Genomic DNA, 23435 nt, shown 5'->3' on the forward strand with positions numbered 1-23435 from the left:
AGCCTGAAACACTGCTTCAGGTTGGATGTTTGAGTTGTAAGTGCTGTCGGTGTAGGCCTATGTAGAGTTAACATCAAACAGACGATTTCGTTCACGATACAAAATTATCGACCTGTATTTGTTACATTCTGACCACCTTGCGGCCACTGGTCACATATCCCAGCCCTTTGGAGAACGACTGTCATGGATTAAAACATGCATAGGAAGACACGAAGAGTACAACCAATTGTACTGTGAACCACTGAGCATTGTTTGGGCCCACCCCAATTACATGTTTTTATTGTTTTACTTATTCGTAATTCAGAACGATCTTGCCAATATTTAGTTCGTGCTAAATATAATAATTGATATGTGACATTTCCTCAGTAGCATATGAATACAATTGCAGGCCGCGAGGAAAACAAAGCGAAAATTAAGACATGAAATCATCACATGACATATAAATCACGATGCAAAAATGCACATACGACTGCTCACGAAGTCTGTTTGTTTGGGGGGTCGCCAAAGTTTTACAGCACTTCACTTCAGAATTATTTATAATCTATCCTGGAGGCGTCCCCACATACTGAAGTGTAGGTTCGCTTAGGCATCAACCCTATGCACTTCAGTTCGACGGTTATTGGACAGATCTCCATATGATCTGACAGTGTCTCCATACTGCTCCTTCTTTACTGTCGTTGGTTAGTGACAGGCTCAGGGCTAATGAACACGTCAAACAATGTTCTCGAAGAGGACCAATCAAGGAATCACATCAGAAAAGAGCCCTTTTGATCCGGCTGCCAATGAGTGTGTGAAGACTTCGTGAACCGCACTCAATAGATGCTGCAGCAGGTCGGGTTCAGGTTGGTTCGGTATGCAGCGGGTGAGGTTCAGGTTGGTTTGGCCTGCAGACGTCCAACCCTTTGCTTCAGTACCATTCTTTTTTCTTGCTTAACGGATTCGTTTAAGTTGTTTAACGGATTTAAGATTAAGTTCACCATCATCACTGCAGTGATGGTGAACGTTTTTTTTTTATTCCGTGCGTGAAAAGTTGGATCTACGAGTTGTGGGGTGTGTGCAAATGCCAGGGCCGTTTTTTGATCCAAGTCCGTCCCTGATAATAACCTTGTTTCGTTTATCAGTTGTGCCTCTATATAGTCGATTCGATTGACATTGTATAGGATTTAACAACGTAGAAGAATTGATAGCGCACGTCTGCTATTCTTTTTTCCAGTATCTCATTATGCTCACATGATGGCGCTATAACCTTATAGTAGCCTAACTGATGTGAATTTTATCTGAATTACAGTTTAGCCATTTTGAGCACATTGATGGCATGCAACTTGAATGTAATGCAGTCGTAATTTTTATTCAGATAAACTCTTACAATCTGTACAACAATTATTGGGGAAGTCAGGTTTGTTTAGGCCTATTTGTGATCTATCCTTAAGACTTTAGGCCAACATTTAAGTCATTGTCCGCTACTGATTTAATCTGTTTCTGGTTTTCTTTAAAAAATATTACGGTATAAATTATTATTAAATTATTGGTGTGTGTGTGTGTGTGTGTGTGTGTGTGTGTGTGTGTGTGTGTGGTGTGTGAGTGTGAGTGTGAGTGTGAGTGTGTGTGTGTGTGTGTGTGTGTGTGTGTGTGTGTGTGTGTGCATGATGATTTCTTTGGAAATATTTCTGTATGTGAGTCTGAACGTGTTAGTATGCGTGTGCATGTTTGTGTGTGTGCATGATGATTTCTGTAGAAATATGTCTGTGTGTGAGTCTGAACATGTTAGTGTGCGTGTGCATGTTTGTGTGTGCACATTTCTGTATGAATGTGTGTGTGTGAGCACATGTGCATGTGATTGCGTTGGTATAGCTGTCTGTGTGTAAATATAAACCAGTGCTCCAGGTCAGGCGACGCCCTCCTTTGTTCCTCCAGGTCCTCCCGAGGAGACAGCCGTCTTCAGGTGCCCCTCGTCTCATCGTCTCACGGTGCAGCGCATTGTTCCCCGGCTCAATAGGAGGAGGAAATGCTGAGGCTGTTCTATCCAGCTCTATGAGTTCAGGTTAAACTCATCCCTCCAGGCAGTGTCAGTGTAATGTAGCCATTCGGCTTTATTGGGAAGCTCTTGGATACGTTCTGTATGCTGTAATATTTGTATTTTCATTACCACAATGCTTTCATCAACTTCCTATTATGACACTCAATCCAATTGTCAATATTCTACAGTCTTATACAAACAATACAATGTTTTGAACTTTCAATTTTTTTTACATTTCTAGTTTCAAGTTGGACGTTTATGACATACGAAACGCTCAGATTCCACACTTCTCCAACAGTGCATACAAAACGGCACACACAATCACTTTCCCGATAATTTCTTTCATTCTTTTTTTCTTTCATGGCTAGTGTGACGTCCTGTGATCATCTGCATATGCGCTTCACCTGACTCCACCCCACAGATGAGTGCTGGTATATACAGCCAGCTGAGCCCAGCAGTCCAACAGCCAGCAATCTTTTAGTAGCCTAAGCCAGCGTGAACACACCTCTCAGGGCCAGACTGCAGACGCAAACCTTCAGCAACACAACTCAAGTTAGTATTTGTGTTGTTTTCTCTTTATTCTGATCATATGTATTTGTCGATGATCGTTTTGGAATTTGAGTTTCCGTAATATCTAAACTGAGCGTGGGATAGACATTTTTATGCAGTGCAAGACTTCTGAGTTTGTGTGTTTTTGATTCATGTATTTTTACCTGCAAAAATGCTGTGGTCAGTGTAACTAAAAGTTGCTCAAAGTATCATTTTATTAAGTTACTAAAAGAAACTGCAGTTACTTACTATTCCATCCGCATTTTACTTACTTTCCTTACTCCCATCATATCCACTCAGCCCTCCTGACTGACCTTGCCCCCCCCCACCCAGGTGGATCCCACCATGGCCTTGTCGGTGCGTAGCTTCTCCCTCCGCCAGCCCTCCTTCTCCAGCCTCTCGGTGAGGGACAGCGGGCACAGCGGGCGCAGCGGGCGGGCCAAGCCGCCGCTGCACACCACCATGTCCTCGCTGGGCATCACCAGCAGCGGCCTGGCCCGCTCCGTCTCCCTGGGCAACGGCCTCAACGCGCTGGGTCCCAGCTTCTCCGTGATGGGCGGCAGCAGCCTGGGTCTGGGCGCCAGCGACAAGGAGACCATGCAGGGGCTGAACGACCGCCTGGCCAGCTACCTGGACAAGGTGCGCTCCCTGGAGCGCTCCAACACCGAGCTGGAGGCCCGCATCAAGACGCTGATGCTGGAGAAGTCGCCAAAAGGACACGACGTGGAGGGGATGCTGGCCCAGGCGCACACCATCGGCTTGGAGGTCAGTGTGCAGGACAGCAGGACGTAGCAGTTGAGCTTTCAGGGTGACGTTACAGATTACTGCCCTGATCCCCAACCAAAGTTTGGCTAATCTGTCTATGAATTAATCAAAAGCCGTATCTCGTCAACTGGAATGAGCTTTACATGTAGAATTCAGTGCCGTCCGTCAAATCGTGTCTTTTTGACTCTGACTGTGCTCTTGAGCAACGTATCCGTGTCTCCTGCCTGCAGGTGAGGAAGAGGACCCTGGAGAATGCCCGCATCATGCTGGAGATCGACAATGCCAAGCTGGCGGCCGACGATTTTAGGGTCAAGTGAGTGTGTGACCTTTCTGTCAGACTCGAGGCGAGTGAGAACACCCTTCCCGCGCTGCCTGTAAGATACGTTGAGGTATGGCAACCGTGGGTTAGCGTAGCACCTGTCAGATCGCTCAGGGTCAGGAAGATGTATTTGTTTCTTCTGAATAACCAGTTGACACAGTGATGTTTAAGGGAAGGCACCAGAACACGCTGCCGGAATCATCTTCATCTTGTCAATCGTGTATTTCACAAAGGGTCAATGGTATGTTCCTGGCATGCCGTGGATGAATGCAAGTGCAAAGATCAGACGTAGCTGTTTGCGTGCCTGGGAGAGAGGAATGAGAAGAGAGTGTGTGTGTCTGTGTGTGTGTCCCTGGTCACACATTCTTCAATGTTGTCTGTGCCAGCACTACCAATACTCAAAGGTTGATTTCTGTGATTCTGACATTTACTCTACTATATACTCACTTCTTGTTCCTTGTGTTATTTCCCTTGTTAAGCACTATGTATTGCTGTATTTGCACCAAAAGCATGTTGGAAATAAAGTTTGCTGGTATTTCATGTCAGGAGGACTAAAGAGGCTCAGAAGGTACAGTTGGTTGCTGGTTTGTTCCACGTAGTGTCAAGATTCCCCTGAGCAAGACACCTAACCCAAGCTGCTCCCATCGAGCCGGCTACTGCCAGCGCCATGAGAGTATGTATGTGTGTATGAATGGGTGGATAAGTGAGGCTCTAATTGTACAGCGTGTGAGGGGTCTTTGTCTGTTGTCTCTTTACCACGGACAATGAAGTCTCAATCTCTGCTCTGTGTTTAAAGATGGGAGGCAGAGGCCACCCTCTGCCAGTCGGTGGAGAGGGACTGCCTGGCCCTTCGGAGGGCCAAGTCGGACCACGACCAGATGATCGCAACGCTGAGAGGAGACCTGGACAGCCTAAAGGAGGAGATCTACTTCCTGAAGAAGAACCATGATGAGGTGAGATACCCCCTGGGCAGATCTTCACCATAAGATAGGAGATATGATAATAGATATCCATGAGGTATTACAGTAGCAAATACAAAAGCAAAACACAGAATATCAGATCGTTACATGACAAAAAAAAGGACAAACAAAGTGTTTAAAAAAGAAAGCTTCCAGGGTTTTGAGGGTTTAAGACTGTAGGCTTGTTATGGATACAGCAAGTGTCTGTCGTCATTGTTTTGGAAGAAAGAAACTGTGAGAGGATATTGTTCCCTCGCTGTGTAGATGGGATGGGTCCACACTGTTCCTGTCGGAAACATGATCATGTGTGTAGGACCACGCCTTGCACACTATTCTTTGTGTTGTCAGATACAACGATAACACACACACTCACAGAAGCTACACACGTGTGTGTGTGTGTGTGTGTGTGTGTGTGTGTGTGTGTGTGTGTGTGTGTGTGTGTGTGTGTGTGTGTGTGTGTGTGTGTGTGTGTGTGTGTGTGTGTGTGTGTGTGTGCTTGTGTATGTCTGTGTGTGTGTGTGTGTGTGTGTGTGTGTGTGTGTGTGTGTGTGTGTGTGTGTGTGTGTGTGTGTGTGTTAGCATGAGTTTAGACCAGGTGGGGTAAACAGGAAATGACAGTTTATCCATCAGTTAACTCAAACATTTTCACACCTCCCTCCTGTTTCCAAGGTACACATATCATGGGCCAGCCCCATGATTTCAAACGTTATATCCTATTCTATTCCACTATATTTTATTGTTCTCTAATCTAGTCTAGTTGAGCCTAATGTAGTCTAGTCTAGTATTGGATTATGTATACTATAAGTAAGGGATAATGTATAGAGCTGGGGTTGATAAATTACTGGATTACTCGCGGAGTGATACGAAAGACGGCAAAAAATTCACTTTCCTTGACAGCGGTCAATTATACTTAGCAACGGTGAATTATCAAATATAATTCACCGCCGGAAGTTGTGAAGGGCCGATGCAAATGAACGGAGCGTTCCAAGATATTGAGAAGAGCCGTGAAATAATATTGTTATATTTAATAGTCTAGAATGTCCTAATGATTCTAGTCTTGTCAAGTCTATTCTGTAGTGTCGTCTGTATGTTCTATCATAGTCTATTCTAGTCTGCTTTGTAGTGTAGTTTATTCTAGTCTAATCTGTTCTGTAGTGTAGTAGTCTGGTCTGTATGTTCTATTGTATTCGTCTTGTCTAGTCCAGGGTTGCAGTGGGCGGGGGGCGCGGGGGGACGCTGTCCACCCACTTAATTCAGCATCTTACAAAAAATAAATATATACGTATAAAGATGTTTTTTTTGCACGTTTGTTTTCACTATGGCAGCGCCGTCTGCTCAGTTTGTCATGACTGTAGGCCTAGCCTGTCTTTAAAGTGGTGGTAGCGTGGCGATGTTAGGAGCCTTTGGTTATTTTGGATTTGTGCCTTAAATGTGTTGAGTGACGTGAGTGTTTGTCTAGACCTGTAGGTATTGTTTTAATATATAAGGTAATGCAAAGAAACAATATTATTAAACATGTTGATTTTTACAATTGAGATTAGTTACAATTTCCATATTTGGCAAGTAACAAACCTCAAATTTCTTCTGAATGTGTGTGCGACCGCGTGCACGCTGGATTCCTTTTTGATGACGTCATACAGTCCCCCCACTAAAAAAAGCCCCCGCTGTTCTGTTGTCTAGTCTTATCTAATCTGTCTGTATGTTCTATTAGTTCTTTATTAGTGCAGTCTAGTGTAGTCCGTTCTGTAGTCTATTCTGTATGTTCTACTGTATTCCAGTCCTTATTTGAACTCCCATTGGCTGCTGGTGTGCAGGAGGTGGGTGCCCTGAAGGCCCGTCTGTCCACTGAGCAGGTGAGTGTGGAGGTTGATGCTGTGCACGGGCCTGACCTAGGGGCCCTGATGGCAGAGCTGAGGGTCCAGTATGAGGCAATCGCGCGCAAGAACAAGGAAGAGGCAGAGAACTGGTACCTCAAGAAGGTCAGTTTGGTCTCTCACTTTACCTAGAGTATGGGATTATTCCTGAGTTGCATCAAAAATGTACTCTGTGTTTGTGTGTGTGTGTGTGTGTGTGTGTGAGTGTGTGCGTGCGTGCTTGGTGTCGGCATGTGTGAGGCTGTGTGTGAGTGTGTATTTGCATGGCTTTGTGTGTGCGGCGTCTGTGTGTGTGTGTGTGTGTGTTTTTGTGTGTGTGTCTCCAGCTGGAGGCGGTGCAGTCTGAGGTGAAGCAGAGCAACGAGGCTCTGCGCTGCGCCCAGGGGGAGCTCAGTGAGAGGCGGCGCTTCCTGCAGGCCCTGGAGGGAGAGCTGGAGAGCCTACGCAAACAGGTACCACAGGGCCAACTCCTGAAAGGACCACACTTATCGTAACCATTACTAACAAAGGATATCAGTAATGGATCTTTGAGTAAAGCAAGGAGAGGCAGCCACGATGGTTGGGGGGGTCTGGGGGATCCAATCATCGTGGCCATCTCTCCTGGTTTGCTGCCAAAGACCATTTACCGTGAGCACGCTTGACACAAATGGCAACAATGACAATATATAAATTTGGTCTTTGTGGTAACCCATTTTGTAAATGACTTGTATTGTGATTCACTGCTGTGTTGTACACAATCTCTGTGCCGACACACATTGATACCATAAGATGAAAGTGCTACGTTGCCATTGTATACATTTGTCGCAAGATGTGTTCACCCTTTAAGGGCTTATTTTTATGCCAACAGGTGTGAGTGTGATTAACCATTACAAGCCGTTTGGCTAATCACCCTCACACCTGGTTTCATAATATCATCCCTTTTCATGCTTTTCGGCAGAATTTGTACAAGAAGGTTATTTTGAAACATCCTATAGGTAATGTCTCCTGAATCCAGGAGATACGGTTACCATAGTTTGATTACGGTTACAATGGCTTAACTCAAGTGAAGGGATTTGAACAGAGTCTAAATGGAGTGGACATGCAGACCATTTAAAAAAAGTCACATGTTTGGAAACAAATAAAGTGAAGAGTTAAACAAATAGCTAAAGCGATAAAGTTTGAATACATTTGAGATGAAATTTAGAATAGCTGAGCTGTTAAAGGGCAACTTCACCGGTGGAGACATGAATCTGCATTGAAAGTGGGTCATATATTTATTCAAATAGTAACATGAATCTCAAATTTTGTCCCTTCTTGACCGAGAAAAGGCAGACAGTGACTTTTTGACTCGTTTGCAGACTCCCGGAGCTCTTTATCTAAATACATAATATTATATAATATAGTAGGTATTTATTAAAATGTTATATATAATATCATGGCTAAAAGCTGTGTTCGCCTCCGGATGATATTAGGAATTAAAGACTGCGTTGGGTTCTCGGACATCTCTGGTACTTCCACAACAAATAAAGACTCGTAGTGGGGGATATCTCAGCCAGAGTCCTGCATGGGTTCGGGTACCCGACGGGTGACCCGCACAATTTCAATGAAACGGGGGGAAAATAATGTCGATACTGTGTCGGACACGGGTGCTGGTCGGGTCGGACGATGTTATTCAGGAGCAGAGCAGTAAACTAAAAAAACGTCCACAGTGGATGATGTGCTTTTTTTGCACAACAATCTAAAGCACTACGCCAAACACCGGATAGTGCAAATCCCCGGCGTTCCATCTAATGTGTCTAATTTTCCTTCGGGTGCGGGTCGGGCGTCGGTATCAATTTATAGTGGGTCTGGTCGGGTGCGGAATGTAATTCTCGGGTCCGGGTTTGCAAAATAAGACCCGTGCATTGATTCTCGGCCATGGTGGAGAAGGAATTGGGGGAAGAAACATTGGTTTTGACTCTCTGAAGTCCAGATTGAACTGCAACTTCAGATTGATGTGGAAGGACCAGTGACGTCGGAGAACCCGACACAGTCTCCCTCTGGAGCCCCACTGCCCACTGCCGCGAGGCACCAACACCGCGAGGCACCACCGCCACTTGGGCTCCGGCGGAAGACAATCGTGGGCAACAATCCCTTTCTCCTCCATGTCGCGGTTTAGTCTACTTCAGATTGATGTGGATGTGGAAGTTCAATCTGGACTTCCGAGAGTCAAAGCCAACGTTTCTTCCCCCAATTCCATCTTCACCATGGCCGAGAATCAATACACGGGTCTCCACTTCAGCTGTTTTCCATTGCAAATTTGTTTCTGCCATGGTTGGAGGTTTGTGTCGGTCTAGTTCTCTAGCTAAGCAGTGAAGAATCATGGCGGACATTGTGTTTACGTCTCGTACGCCAGCTCCAGCCCCCCTCATTCCTTATTGGTGGGCTTATAAATGTGCAGAACGACAGAGAAGGGTCCATCTGCAGTCTTGGGCGTTTCCGTCATGACACAAGAACGCCCTTTAGGCCTCCTGGTAGCGTTTTATCGACCAATCACGAGGTGTTTCGAAAGGCATACTGGGTTTCGCAAGGCATACTGCGAATGTAGCCCTATTGGGGCATTAGAATATCTAGATATGGACTAGTGTCTAGGTTCGTAAGGAGGGAAGAATTAAGTGACAGCACAATGATCAACTGGAGCCACAGGTTACTATTAAATTGACTGTATTCTTGGTAGGAAAAATTATAACAAAATGGATTTCAGTGCAATCAATAACATTCACCAATGTTTCACAATTTAGACCATAACATTAGGTCAGGAACAATTATCTTTAACCACCATAGAATGGCTGCAAAATGTCCATTAGAAAAAATAAAAAATAAAAAAATAAAATATCCTTGCAAGTGTTCCTTAGATTCTTCGGTTCGGCCAGTTGAGCATGCGTTAGTCAAAAGGGGCAATGTCAAGTCAGAAGTCCAAAGCCAAGGGTCATGTGTGGCGCTTCAGAGTGCTTTCACCTGAGATACTCAAGTAAATGAAGGTAAATGAATGATATGCTCCTCCTGGGCACAGGTGATCTCGGTCCACTCCTTTAAATAAGGAGGTATCTTCTTCCCTAGCTCGCCACCCCGTCGTCAAGGGGAATTCGATCCAGATCTCAAAGTTTTTCCAAGGACAAAAAAAACAAAAACCTAGCCTTTATAAAAACAGGCTATTATACATGGGTCTTAGAATAACACCCTTTATGGCCATAATGGATATCATCAAAAACATACTGTTGAAAACACAATAGTATTGCAGCAACGCAGAATTATCTTTTAACTATATCATGAATTACAAATCATTTCAACTCTTTTAACCATGAAATATGATTAAATACGCCTTAGTTAACATGTAACATAAAAAACATCTTACAGGCTTCACCTCAACATATTAAATTCAAGGCTATAATAAGTACATCTAGACCAGTCTTTTTAAACATATGCTACATACCATTAGCACAAGTAGTGCATAGCAGAGCATACATGCTCGAGTTGTAAACATTAAACACCACAAAAGTAAAGTACAAACAAATTGAGTTGCAAAGTAAAATGGCTTAGCTTCCTATTTTCTATCAGCTTATCAGTGAAATAATGTGCTGCTTTTACAGTAGCTCAGAACAGTTAACATAGTCAGGTTCACACACACAGCATCAGCGGTAAAATACAAGCATTCTTAATGAGCCTCGTGGTAAGACACAGCATGGCTAGCACAATTAGCAATGAGCATTAGCTTCTTGCTTCATGAACTCACCAAGACTCTGCCGAAAACAATAAAACTCCCGGCGCTAGGTCATCAATTCCCTCTCTCTCACTTCAGGTTCGTTTCCCTTCAACTCCACTCAGTTTTTATGTAGTTTAATAACTGACTCTATAGTTGACTCGTTTTCTCAGCTTGTTTCACTCGTCTGCTTGTGTTAGCGTTCTAGCTGCGCATGGACGACAGAACGTGAAGGGGCGGGTCTGTATTCTTAAATACAGCCAATAAGACTCCAGTATGAGCAAAATCACTGATTGACAGCTTAATAACCCGACAGGTAAACAATATAAGGCTTAAGGGAATATAACAGACAAAGAACAGAGGGGAAACTTTATGAGAAATAATGGGGTTAATATGGGAAATAAAATAATATATCAGGGCCCTGTTTCCAACTGGTGACATGAAGCACAGTCGCAAGGCATACTATGCTTTCATTCCTTAATGGAAATTGTACCTCTCTCATTAGATTTAGCATCATGGAGCCCCCACTTGGCTAACGTTAGTTCTATGCTACCCGTACTTACTACTAGATCATATTTTGAAACTTCTGTTTGAGAAAATCTAACTAGCAAATGTTCCAGATGTTGACAGCCGTGCGAAGAAGAAGGGGTGCGGTGTTGACGTTGAAAGTTAGGCCGGTTTATAGTAGTTTCCGTTGTCCGGTTATTACCGGTCATTGACCGGAAAAAAATGAGGAGGACCGAAAATTCGAAATGTTCCCGGTCAGAATGACCAATGGAAATAATTCTCTGCACAATTTGAATTGTGTTTAAATATGCTACAGTGGTAATTTGTTTAGCCAATTCATGTTAAACAATGAGGGTTTTGATTTCCTACCACTATCCTTGAGCCGGGTCGGGCCGGGCCTTTGATCGAGCGTTTGTGTTTTTTTTGTTTTTGTTATCATTGCTTTATTGGCCTAATCTGAGGAGAAATCTATGCCATAAACAGAAATATTATAGGCCTTTATTACACGGGTCTTCTCAATGCCGTGGAACTCTCCGTTCACTTGCATGGGTAGTCATGTAACTTGTCAACCCCAGCGTCTTCGGTTGCTAAACGACAACGTCAACGTCTTTGGCGGACTATTTCACTGCTGATCAACACTACGAATGCTGGTAACGAATAAATTGTAAAAAGACACACCATGTGTCTTTCTTTAGTTATTTTCAAGTTATTTTCCAAATAAGATTTGAAAAGCTTTGGAAGTTTATTTACAACCCTATTTACATGGTTTCGGAGAAGTACACTTTGACATTTTAATACAGCGAGAAAGGCAACGAAGAATAAGAAGGGGGCGTTCCAGTCTGCGTAAATGGGAACCCCCACCACACGAGAACGCCCATTTGTGTCTGCAGTGGGATGGGATGGGATTTATTGGAACGAGTGGCTTCTAGTCCTCGGCCCTTCTAGCAGGCAAGCAAAGTTCTACTGAGATGACGTCAAACGCGTCATTTGACGTCAGGTCAGTAGAAATGTAAGGAGGACAGCTGCTCCAAGGGAAGTCTGGGTTAGACTGAGGAAAGAAATAACTATTTTTTTACATTATAATAGCGATTTTCGAATGATGTACGCCGGTTCTGTATCGGTGAAGTATTAATATAAAGCTGATCAAGAAATGGTTGTTTAAATCAGTGTTACAGTCAAGTGTTTGTGTGTGTGTGTGTGTGTGTGTGTGTGTGTGTGTGTGTGTGTGTGTGTGTGTGTGTGTGTGTGTGTGTGTGCGTGTGTGTGTGTGTGTGCGTGCGTGCGTGCGTGTGTGCGTGCCTGCGTGTTTGTGTGTGTGTCTGTGCGTGTGTCATCCCTTGTAGTAACCAGGAAAAGTGTTTTTCTGATATGTAAGAAGCAGCTAGCTAGCCTCTAGCCATATCAACGGGGGTCCCAACCAGTGATGCCAGTAACGCGTTACTTAGTAACACGTTACTGGCCTCGGACCACGTTTTTCAGTGACAAGTAATCTAACACGATACTATTTCAAACCAGTTATCAGAATAAAGTTACTCATCAAAGTCACTGTGCGTTAATATTTTGTTTATTTTTTACCGGATCACTGATTGCCGTTGAGAGTGATGGAGTGGTGTGTGTGTGTGTCTGTCTGTCTGTCTGTCCGTCTGTTTGTGTGAGAGTGCGTGTGCGTGGAAAGCGTAAGTCTCCAAAGACTTCAATCTATCAGAGGCGAGTGTCGACCTTGACTCTCCAGAGTCCGCACCACCAGTTATTATTAGCGGCAAAATTAGTCGTGCGGTGCTGCGTGTGTGTGTGTGTGTGTGTGTGTGTGTGTGTGTGTGTGTGTGTGTGTGTGTGTGTGTGTGTGTGTGTGTGTGTGGAGCTGCGTCCGGTGATCCGGGGATCGCCCCGGTGATCCGGTGATCGCCCCGTAAAGCGCACGGTGATATTTTGTCTACGCATTAAAAGTTGGCGGAAGCGGTTGAAAGCAGAGCCGTAGCACCAAATTCTTGGCCCTGTATACAAGAGTATACTAACTCTGGGGGAGTTAGTATTGGCAAAACCGGTTGTAATTTCTTATTTTGAGGCAGCAGGGGGTGTTGTCGCAGCTAAATGACTAATAAGGTAACTTGTAATCTATCTTAGTTACTTTTAAAATCAAGTAATCAGTAAAGTAACTAAGTTACTATTTTAAGGAGTAACTATTAATCAGTAATCTGATTACATTTTCAAGGTAATTGTGGCAACACTGGTCCCCACACACAAACGCCCGATATATAACAATCATATTAATCATTAGATTAATAATTTTAGCGCCAGAGAAACGAGAAGTACTGTAACAGTTTAAGCATAGCATTGTGTTTCTAGCTTTAATAGTGAAATTGTTGTGCTCTGTGACGTCCGAAATGGTTAGCTTGTATGATAGCCCAACCTAGAGCGCGAGAAGTCCCTCAATAGCCTCAACCGAAGACCAACTGAAAAAAGTGGGTATGAAATTAAACTATTGATTCTGAATAAAGTATAAATGTTGTAGAAAATTTGTTTAGATGTATTCGAAGATCAAAGTGTGTTTGTTAAACCTTTGTTTAATAAATGTTAACGTAGCCCAAATTATAGTTTGTTATTCCGAGCTAATATGAACATTTAAAAAAAAATATTGTGGAAGGAGTAGGGTCCCAAAGAGAATAAGAAAAAAAAGAAAAAGAAAGAAAGATAGAAAGAGAAAGAAAGAATAAAGCCTAAGAAGAACAATAGTTGAGCACTGCATACAGCACTTACATAATAATTAAAAATAGAAAAATAAAGGGAACAGAAGGGAAAGGGAAGGGGGTATTAGGCCCCGTCCACACAAAGCCATTTTTTTTGGTGAAACCGCATAAAGGCCCATTCACACCCTACGGTAAATACGGATACGGACCGTTTCGTCCGGTCCCGGAGGTGTTTCGTCCGTCAATGGGTCCGTCACATCTGAGCTTACGAATCCGGAGTGCTCCGGCAGAAACGGAGCAATACCACCGGAAATCGAGGCGGCAGTATAGAGTCAAAAGTCAGACCATTCGCGAACATAGATAGAGTAGTATAATATCTAATATGTATATATATTGTATTTAACGTTTTATACTTATATTATACTATATACCTGACCTTTTTATTTGATTGTTCCCCTGCTTTTGCATTTTGGTTGCTATGGCGCCGGTGAGACGGCAGCCTGTTGCGTGCAGCTCTGTGTAGTGTGTATGTTAAATGTCGATTTAGTATTATTATTATTATTTTTTTGTATTTTTCTAGACTTCCTATAAGTGTGTTAGCTACAACTTTTGAGTGTTGTTAAGTTCTTAACCAAGACTTAACCATACTATCTGGAACGGGAGTGGAAATATGTGCCTAATATCGGCCAGACGGACGGAGCAAACTGCCGTGGTATACACCGGTTGGGAACTGATAAGCCTGGTACATGGCTCAATATTTGGGATTCGACATGACATACCGAAGGAACTCTTACAGAGGAGACATCGGGGAACCCGTGCAGGGATGAAGAGAAACAAGAGGAGGTTGGCGAGAACATGGAGAGAGACTTTTGACGAGCTTCACACCACTATCGCGAGACTTCAGTCCAAGTTCCCAGAGGCGTTCATTGTTGTGTCTGGAGATTTCAACCATGTCTGTCTCTCTAAGACTTTGCCCACTTTTAAACAGTTTATTGCAACTAGAGGTGTTAAAACACTTGATCTCTTGTATGCAAATGTGAAAAATGCATACAAATGTACAGCACTGCCCCCTCTTCGTCGATCAGACCACGACATGCTACATCTCTCTCCCTCCTACACCCCAGCTGTAAAGAGGCTGCCTGTCACCACCAGAACATCAAGAGTCTGGCATCCTGAGGCTGATGAAGCCCTGAGGTGCTGTTTTGAGATAACAGATTGGGATGTGTTCTGTGAGGACTATGGGGAAGACATCGACGGCCTAACAGAATGCATTACCAATTACATAAATTTCTGTTATGATGACATCATGCCATCCAGGGTAATTCGTTGCTTCCCTAACAACAAACCATGGATAACCAGCAGCCTGAAGTCCTTACTAAATGAGAAGAAAAAGGCTTTCAGGGAGGGCGACAGGAATAAAATCAAAGAACTTCATAAGGAACTTAAGGTGAGGATTAAGGAGGGGAAAGAAGCATTTCGGCTCAAACTGGAACAACAGTTGCAGCAGGATGGAGTGAAGCAGGTATGGGCTGGAATGCGAAAGATCACGGGCATGAAGCAGAAGGGCAGTACACTGCCTGATGGTGAACTGAGTCTGGCCGATGATCTGAACAGATTTTTCAACAGATTTGACTGCCCCACACCACCACTACCGCCCCTACCTGGTCTGCTGAACAATGCTGCTTCCTCACCACCTCCCCTCCCTCTCTCCAACACTCCTGAGATGTTACCTGCACAGAGTCCTCTCTTCTCACCTCCTACTCCACCAGCAACCCCACCTATGACTTTCCATACTGCCCAGGTTAAGATGATGCTGTACAGGCTGAAGCCAGGGAAAGCAGTGGGGCCCGATGACATCAGCCCAAGGCTACTGAAGACTTGCTCTTCAGAGTTGTGTGGTATTCTTACACACCTGTTCAACCTGAGCTTGCGCCTACAGAAGGTCCCAAGGCTGTGGAAAACATCTTGCCTAGTACCTGTCCCAAAGAAGACCCATCCCACAAACCACAATGATTACAGACCAGTAGCTCTCACTTCACATATCATGAAGACATTTGAGAGACTTGTCCTCTCCTCCCTCTGCACTAGTGTGTCTACGCAAATGGACCCTTTACAGTTTGCATATCAGCCTAACATCAGTGTTGATGATGCCCTCATTTACATGCTGCAGAGGGCATACACACATCTGGACACCCCTGATGCATCTGTAAGGATAACATTCTTTGACTTCTCATCTGCCTTTAATAACATCCAGCCACGTCTGCTAGGGGAGAAGATGGAGATGATGAAGGTGGATCCATTACTGGTACTGTGGTGTTTGGACTACCTTTATCTCAGACCACAGTATGTGCGCCTACAGAACAATATTTCATGCACCATCCTCAGCAGCACAGGGGCTCCACAAGGAACTGTGCTGGCTCCATTCCTGTTCACCATCTACACAGCGGATTACAAATACAACACTAAAAGCTGCTTCTTGCAAAAATATTCAGACGACACAGCTGTTGTTGGCCTCATTAAAGGGGGAAATGAGGAGGAGTACAGAGACACCATAGACAACTTTGTGGAGTGGAGTACACACAATAATCTCCATCTCAACACCACAAAGACGGAGGAGATAGTTGTGGATTTCAGGAGGGGAAGGAGGAGGACTCAACCAACACCAATCAGCATCGGGGGCACTATGGTGGAGATGGTCGCCAACCACAGGTACCTTGGTGTGCAGCTCGAGAGTGAGCTGGACTGGAAAAGTCATATGGAAGCGGTGTACAAGAAGGGACAAAGTCGACTCTTTTTCTTGAGGAGACTAAGGTCATTTAACATCTGCCAACCCCTACTGTGCACTGTCTACCACTCAGTGGTGGCCAGTGCTCTGTTTTTCGCTGTGGCATGTTGGGGAGAAGGCGCCTGCACAGCGGACAAAAAGAGACTGGACAAGCTGATCAGGAAGGCCAGCTCAGTGGTCGGGGCTGAGCAGCTAAAGGTCCAGCAGGTGGCAGAGGCCAGAATCCTCAACAAACTGGCCTCAATAATGTCTAACCCCACTCACCCACTCCACGCCCTGAAGGTGATCAAGAACCTTCAGTCAGAGACTAATTGCACCAATATGCAAAACGGAGCGGTACAGGAAGTCCTGTATACCAGCTGCCATACGGTTTTACAATGCACAAAATTAACTTTGCACCTGCAATGTGTGTTTGTTATGTCTGTCCACGCTGTTCTGACACTGTAATTTCCTGTAAAGGATTATTAAAGGATCTATCTATCTATCTATCTTTGGCAATGAGTTGTAACTGGTCATTTAACAACATTTCGAGGATAATCTGCGGGTTGGTGAGGGGTGTCACATGCCACTGCACACTTTTTGCACTTTTTTTGCCGATTTCGGATGACACAAAGCAAAATCATCTCTACAGATGTCATGTTTGCGATTGTCGATGCCGTTAATTTGTGAAACGACAGTCACTGCCCTCTAGAGGATTTATTGGGTAACATCCACAACAACGCTGAACGGAGGCAACGTATGGGGCGACGGACGAATTTCGTCCGGATCCGGAGGTATGAATCGGCCGACCGTCCAGACGGAGCCGGCGAATCCAGTGCCCGAAACCGATAGATTTGAAACCACCTTCAGAGGTGGTTTCCAATCTATCCGGACCTATGCGTTTTCGTGTAAGGATTTGTGTCGACGCCTGAAACACAAACGATGACGTCATTAGCCCCCCACCAGCTTGGGGACGTAAGAGTTGCATTGAATTTGTATTTATTATTTCATTTGTATTATTTTTGTAGCTTTAAATAAAGCCCCTTGATAAATGTAATTACTAACTGTACATTAAAAAGTATTTCTGCTCAATTTAAAAGGTTGGATCTCCTCGTGACTGAATGTTTGTATACAGGACGCAGGCTGTATGCGCGCAGCCTTGATGCGCTCCACTTTTTTTTGTGGAGAACCAGCGCCTTGAATATTTACTACAGCGTTTCTACAGCTTGATGCGGTTTTCGCAATGACTCCGTCTTTACGGAGATATTCCTGAACCACATAAAACGAAACCGGATCGTTTCCGCCCGTTTCGGCTCTGTGTTATGGCCGATCCATACCTCCGGATCCGGACGAAATTCGTCCGTCGCCCCAAACTACCCTTCATACCTCCGTCTGGTTTCAGCGTTGTTATGGATGTTACGCAATAAATCCTCAAGAGCAATAGTTCTCAATCTGTGGTACACGTACCACTGGTGGTACGCGAGCGCCATCTAGTGGTACGTGGAGTATGCGCGAAAAAATTTAAGCAATCGGTAATCGTTACATAAACGTAAATGTCCAGCCACACAAACACTAAACACATAAGTCACACGGTTTCTAAATGGAATTAAAATTAAACTAGGCTTTATTTCTCCTTATTTCTTTCTGTGTGTATGTTGCCGTTGTTTTTCGTGTGCGTGCGCACCCAAAAGAGACGTTACTACGAGCCTCTTCTTTGGAGCATTAGCTATTGATGTTAAACCGGCATAGTTATAACTGCTTTGATGATGAGTGGGGGAAGCAAAAATACTGCAAACTCGTTGCAATCTTGGCTCCAAGGAAATATAAGGAGTAGAACACAAAATGAAGTTGCCAACAGTCAAGGTGATCCTAGCGCTAGTGCTTGCAGTGATTTGCGCAGTGAGGTTTCAGCACCGGATAGCAAACGACACAAAACTGTAAGGAAATACCACTCGAATTACATTAATCTTGGATTTACTTGGACTGGGGCTGAGGATGAACCAAGACCACAGTGCGTTGTGTGCGGAGATGTTCTCAGCAATGAATGCATGAAGCCATCACATCTCACTCGGCATCTTTCCACCAAGCATCCATCACTGAAAGAAAAGCCAGTTGACTTTTTCATCAGAAAACGCGATGAGCTAAAGCAGTCAAAATCAACAATTAGGCACAGCATTACACCCGTTGCCAAAGCTCAGGAAGCTTCCTATCGTGGCAGCCTTCGTATAGCAAAAGCTGGTAAGCCGCACACGATTGCTGAAGAGCTATGTTTACCATTCGCAAAAGAGATGACGAGCATTATGTGTGAGGAGAACGTTGCGAAACAGTTAAGCTTGGTGCCGCTCTCTAATGACACAGTGTCACGGAGGATACAAGCGATGTCAGAAAATGTTAAACAAACACTGGTGGAACGCATTAAAGACAGTCCCTACTTTTCTATTCAACTTGACGAGACCACCGATGTTGCAGATTTGGCTAATTTGCTTGTGTTCGTCAGATACGAATATGAAAAAGCAACTCATGAGGATTTTCTGTTCTGTCAGTCTCTTCAGACGAGAACTACAGCTGAGCACATCTTTCAGCTCGTGAATGCCTTTTTCCAAGAGACTGGGCTTGATTGGAAAAAGTGCGTTGGAGTCTGCACAGACGGTGCAAGGGCCATGACAGGTCGCCACAGCGGAGTGGTGGCCCGAATCCGGGAGGTGGCACCTGATGTGCAATGGACTCACTGCAGCATTCACCGCGAAGCTCTTGCAGTGAAGAGAATGCCCGCAGAACTAAAGGCTGTTTTAGACACAGCTGTCAAAGCAGTCAATTTCATTAAATCCAGACCGATGCATGCTCGCCTTTTCCATGTCCTCTGCGATGAGATGGGCAGCGAGCATGTCCAACTTCTGTTGCATACAGAAGTGAGATGGCTCTCAAGAGGGAAGGTGCTGTCCAGGCTTTTTGAGTTGCACAGGGAGGTCCAAGTGTTCTTGCAGGACAAAAGCTTCCCCTTATCAGGTGTGTTTGATGACACTTTGTGGCTCAGTCAGCTCGCCTACTTGTCTGACATTTTTTCCCGAATGAATGAGCTGAATTTGGGACTGCAGGGACTCTCTACCAGTGCCTTTGATGTCCAGGACAAAATCAGTGCGATGCTGAAAAAGCTGGAATTATTCCAGATAAAAATACGGACTGGTGATGTGTCTGCGTTCCCTAATCTGGAGACTGATCAAGTCAGGATCAAGTCAGGGACAACATTGCTGAGCACCTGAAATCTCTCCGACAACAGTTCGCTGAATATTTCCCTGCGATTGTGCAGGGGAATACATGGATGCGCAATCCGTTTGTTGTTAAGGCTTATGACGTCCTGGAGGAGAACCTATCGGCTCTTGAGCAGGAGCTTTTAATTGAACTGTCCTGTGACGAGACATTGAAGTCAACTTTCAGAGGCCAGACATTGCTGGACTTTTGGATGCAGCGACGAGGCGAATATCCGGCGCTTTCGGACAAGGCTGTGCGCTTTCTAATTCCATTCGCCACCACTTATTTATGCGAGAAAGGATTCTCTTCTCTCGCCTGCATTAAGAATAAATATAGAAGCAGGTTGGATGCTGAACCAAGTCTGAGGCTAAAGCTAACCGCAATCGACCCAGACATCGCTGCACTCTGTTCACAGAGCCACGCACACCCCTCTCACTAAGCATGATAGGCCCAGGGTCGTCATTATCCATTTCCATTCTATTTTTTTCTTCTTCTTATAAGTAGCCTACATTCCATTTAAATGCATTACTCGAAAATATCACAGTAGGGCCTACTTTTCATAATTTTCAATGTTCAATTTATCTCTGTAAATGGTTTATACAAGGCAATTTGCTTATGTTGTTTGACTCCAGTATTTTAATATTCGTGTTTTGATGCAGTACAATTTACACTTGTTAAACGTCACTAGACTGACTGGTATTTTATATCCCCATTTGCTGGGTAGGCCTATATTTTGATGCAGATCAGTTGTTAGTATTGTCACGTTGTAAGTTTTTTAAATACAATACATGAGTTTACATTAGTTGCTTCAGTCATATGAACAATAAATCATTAATATTAATGCCTTCTGTGTAATCTCTATGTAGTTACTGGCCTACACTACTTTATTTTAATTCTGGTGGTACTTGGAGAGCAAAATCATTTCTAAGGTGGTACTCATTGTAAAAAGTTTGAGAACCACTGCTCTAGAGGGCAGTGACTGTCGTTTCACAAATTAACGGCGTCGACAATCGCAAACATGACATCTGTAGAGATGATTTTGCTTTGTGTCATTCGAAATCGGCAAAAAAAAAGTGTAGGCCTAGGCGGTGGTGGCATGTGACACCCCTCACCAACCCGCAGATTATCTCCTCAAAATGTAGTTAAATGACCAGTTACAACTCATTGCCAAAGCAGGAGAACAATAAAATAAAAAGGTCAAAGGAACTGGGGGGGACGGAGAACGTGTCCCCTCCAATTTTCGAGACAGGCGCATATTTTGAAAGCGCAACACAGCGTCTTGTCACCTCCCCCATGAATGGTGTTGTATGCCCCCCACGGAGCCTTTAAACTAAAGCCTGATTTCCACCGGGAACGTAAGCGCCGCAGAACGGCTGCGCCGCGGTCACCGCTGCTGATCGAAACTCTTTCCACCGGGCGTGCTGCGGAACGTCTCAGCAGCGTCCCAGGAGCGGCACGCCGCACCGCAGCGCTATCATTCCGTAGCACTTCCATTTTTGACGAGAGTCGTTGCTGAACCGCGTCAATTTCAACAGAGCAGATCGAGCAGGAAGTGAAAAAGTAAAAGCCATATAGCATCAGGTAAATTGTAGCTCATGTAGCCTATCACAACTTCACATCAACGTCCACTTCACATTACGTCATGACCGGTGGCACCAGGTCAGCAGTCAATCAATCAAAGGGACTCAGAGGGTCGGCAACATGGACGACGAGAGACCATGTTGCAGTGAGTACATGAGGTTTAGTATTATCGCGTGATCTCGTGATCTCGCGTGAATACGATTGACGCAGGCCAGACTTCGCAGCCGTTCCGCGTCGCGTACGTCCCCGGAGGAAATCAGGCGTCAGACTGTTTGAGATGCGGGTGTCTGCAGCTAGCGACAGGTTAGTGCCGTTAAGATGAAAAGACAGCAGCAGCGTTTAAATGATTTCTTTCTCCAGGGGAAGAAAAAAAAGAAAGGAAATGTGAGTTGGTCATAGTTTTATCCAGGAGGATAATTATATTTTCAGACTAACGTTAGAGTTGTTGATGTTAAGCTGATGTTGTGATTCAACATCTAACTCTTGCTAGGTAAAAGTTGTTATTATGAACGTTACTAGCCAACGTTTGCTGGCGAAAATGTAGCGGACTTTACAGTAAAGAAAAGGACAAAAAGCGATTTGATTAAAGATGACTGTAAAAAGAACATTATTTTTCATTATTTGTCCTGGATATTGTAGATGCAAAGCTCAGTGAGCTATTTAACCAGGATGACTTGTTGACTTTGCAAAAGTTGGAAGAGACACTTCTGAGTGGAGAGATTGATGCTGCAGTCATCGAGAAATACCCAGAGTTGAACAGAGGGTCACTTTCAGTGCAGCTTTCTATGTTTCGCCTGAACTACTCATTTAGCAACAGTGCAGAGGCTGCAGGGATCATTCGTGGATTGCCCGTAGAGGTACTATTTGAGCAAGTGGAAAACCTGGTCAGGTTGCTTCTTGTAGTCCCTGTTTCACCCTGTGAGGCAGAGAGAAGTTTTAGGGGACACTCACACTAGGCCATCTGGCCGTGGCCGTTGGCCGTTTTCACACCTAACCGTGCTCAAATGGCCCCATTGTTCTCTGGCCTGCACTCACACTAGGCCATCTGGCCGTGGTCGTTGGCCGTCGCAACTTTGGCCTGGCCACTAGTGTTGGCTTGTTCGTTCGCGAACCGGTTCGAATGAACGAGTCTTTAGGACGAACGAACCGAACCGGTTCGTCTCTCTCGTTCGTTCGGTTGTCTCGTTCACCATTCAATTCACCGGAAACTCGACTGAACGAACGAACGAGTTTACGGTAGCACTAACTCCACTGAGTCTGACTGACTCAGGTTTGAACCGTGCAATAGCGTGCATTCCATGATGCGATTCACCGTTACTGGAAACTAGGCTGAATCGCGAACGACTCCTCCACGTTCAGTCGAGTTTCCGGTGAATCGATTCACCGGAAACTCGACTGAACTGGGAGGAGTCGTTCACGAACAGTGTTGCCAGATTGGGCGGTTTTCCGCCCAATTGGGCTTCTTTTGTTTACGGCAGGCGGGGAAAAAATACCTTGGGCGGGTGTATACATTTTGGGCTGCTTCTGTCCACATTTGGCGAGTTTTTATTATTGTGAAAAATATTTTAAATATTATTAATATTATATAAATGTGGCGTACATAGCTTTAATATGGCGAATGGAAAGGAATTTGCGAGAAATATGGTCACGTAAATAAAATATACAAACAAACAGAGCTTTGTCTCCCCGCGACCTTTTATTGATTGAGTCTAAAACGTTCTCATCGATTCAGCCAATGAGAGGACTACAGCATGTAGCAATCGCGTTGCCATGGCACATGGGTAAACAAATAGGCACCACCACACAAGTTAACTAACGATCGCTGGTAGGCTTCAATATCATGCAAGCACTTGTTTTATTGTTATTTTGTTCTACATCACAATTGCAAGCTTTAATATAGTATTAGTATTGTTATTACCTACCATTATGAGTCTCGTTTGGTCTAGTAGGGAATTCGCACAATGGAGATTCACTGCTTATTATCTATGTTATTAGCGCTACTTGGAAGACGCCTTTTAATTCTTACTGCACCCCATTATGTATTAAGGATATTTATGAAAAAAAGGCACACATGTGCATTATATTAATATTTATACCTAACCTGGGCCATTTCGTATTTTTATTTTTTTAATCTGCAATATTTCAATTGGCAATATTCTTCCCATTTTATTTATCAGTCTACAAAACTGTATGATAAGGCCTGCAATTAAATAATTGATTTGATATGTATCATTTCAATACTGCCATTCAAAATGTGTTTTCCTTTACAAATGTATCTTTTTAGAAGAATAAAATACATTTGTGAATGTTTTGCAGTGTAGTTCATTTATGACATATTTCTGTTCGAACCATTAATGGATCTGTCAGGTTTCCGATATGTGTCCCCTCCAATGTTAAACTCGTTCCTACGCCCCTGGACGGACCCATTGACGGACGAAACACCTCC

At 44.2% G+C, this 23435-nt stretch overlaps 1 protein-coding gene across 2 annotated transcripts in view; it reads left to right on the forward strand.

Annotated features, from left to right (window-relative positions):
• Positions 1-582: 582 nt before the first annotated feature.
• The window catches only part of krt1-c5 (keratin, type 1, gene c5), a 28577-nt gene continuing 5724 nt past the window's right edge, over positions 583-23435 (forward strand). The window contains exons 1-8 of one of the 2 annotated variants that reach the window (XM_060066058.1): positions 583-873; positions 1915-2041; positions 2386-2569; positions 2900-3331; positions 3562-3644; positions 4447-4603; positions 6424-6588; positions 6810-6935. In XM_060066058.1, the coding sequence (XP_059922041.1) occupies positions 2912-3331; positions 3562-3644; positions 4447-4603; positions 6424-6588; positions 6810-6935 (951 nt within the window). In that variant the 5' untranslated portion in view covers positions 583-873; positions 1915-2041; positions 2386-2569; positions 2900-2911. The remainder of the gene's footprint in view (positions 874-1914; positions 2042-2385; positions 2570-2899; positions 3332-3561; positions 3645-4446; positions 4604-6423; positions 6589-6809; positions 6936-23435) is intronic. The other variant, XM_060066059.1, reaches the window with a different exon arrangement.

This window comes from Gadus macrocephalus, chromosome 11 (genome assembly GCF_031168955.1).
Source record: "Gadus macrocephalus chromosome 11, ASM3116895v1".
In the NCBI taxonomy this organism is placed as follows: Eukaryota; Metazoa; Chordata; class Actinopteri; order Gadiformes; family Gadidae; genus Gadus; species Gadus macrocephalus.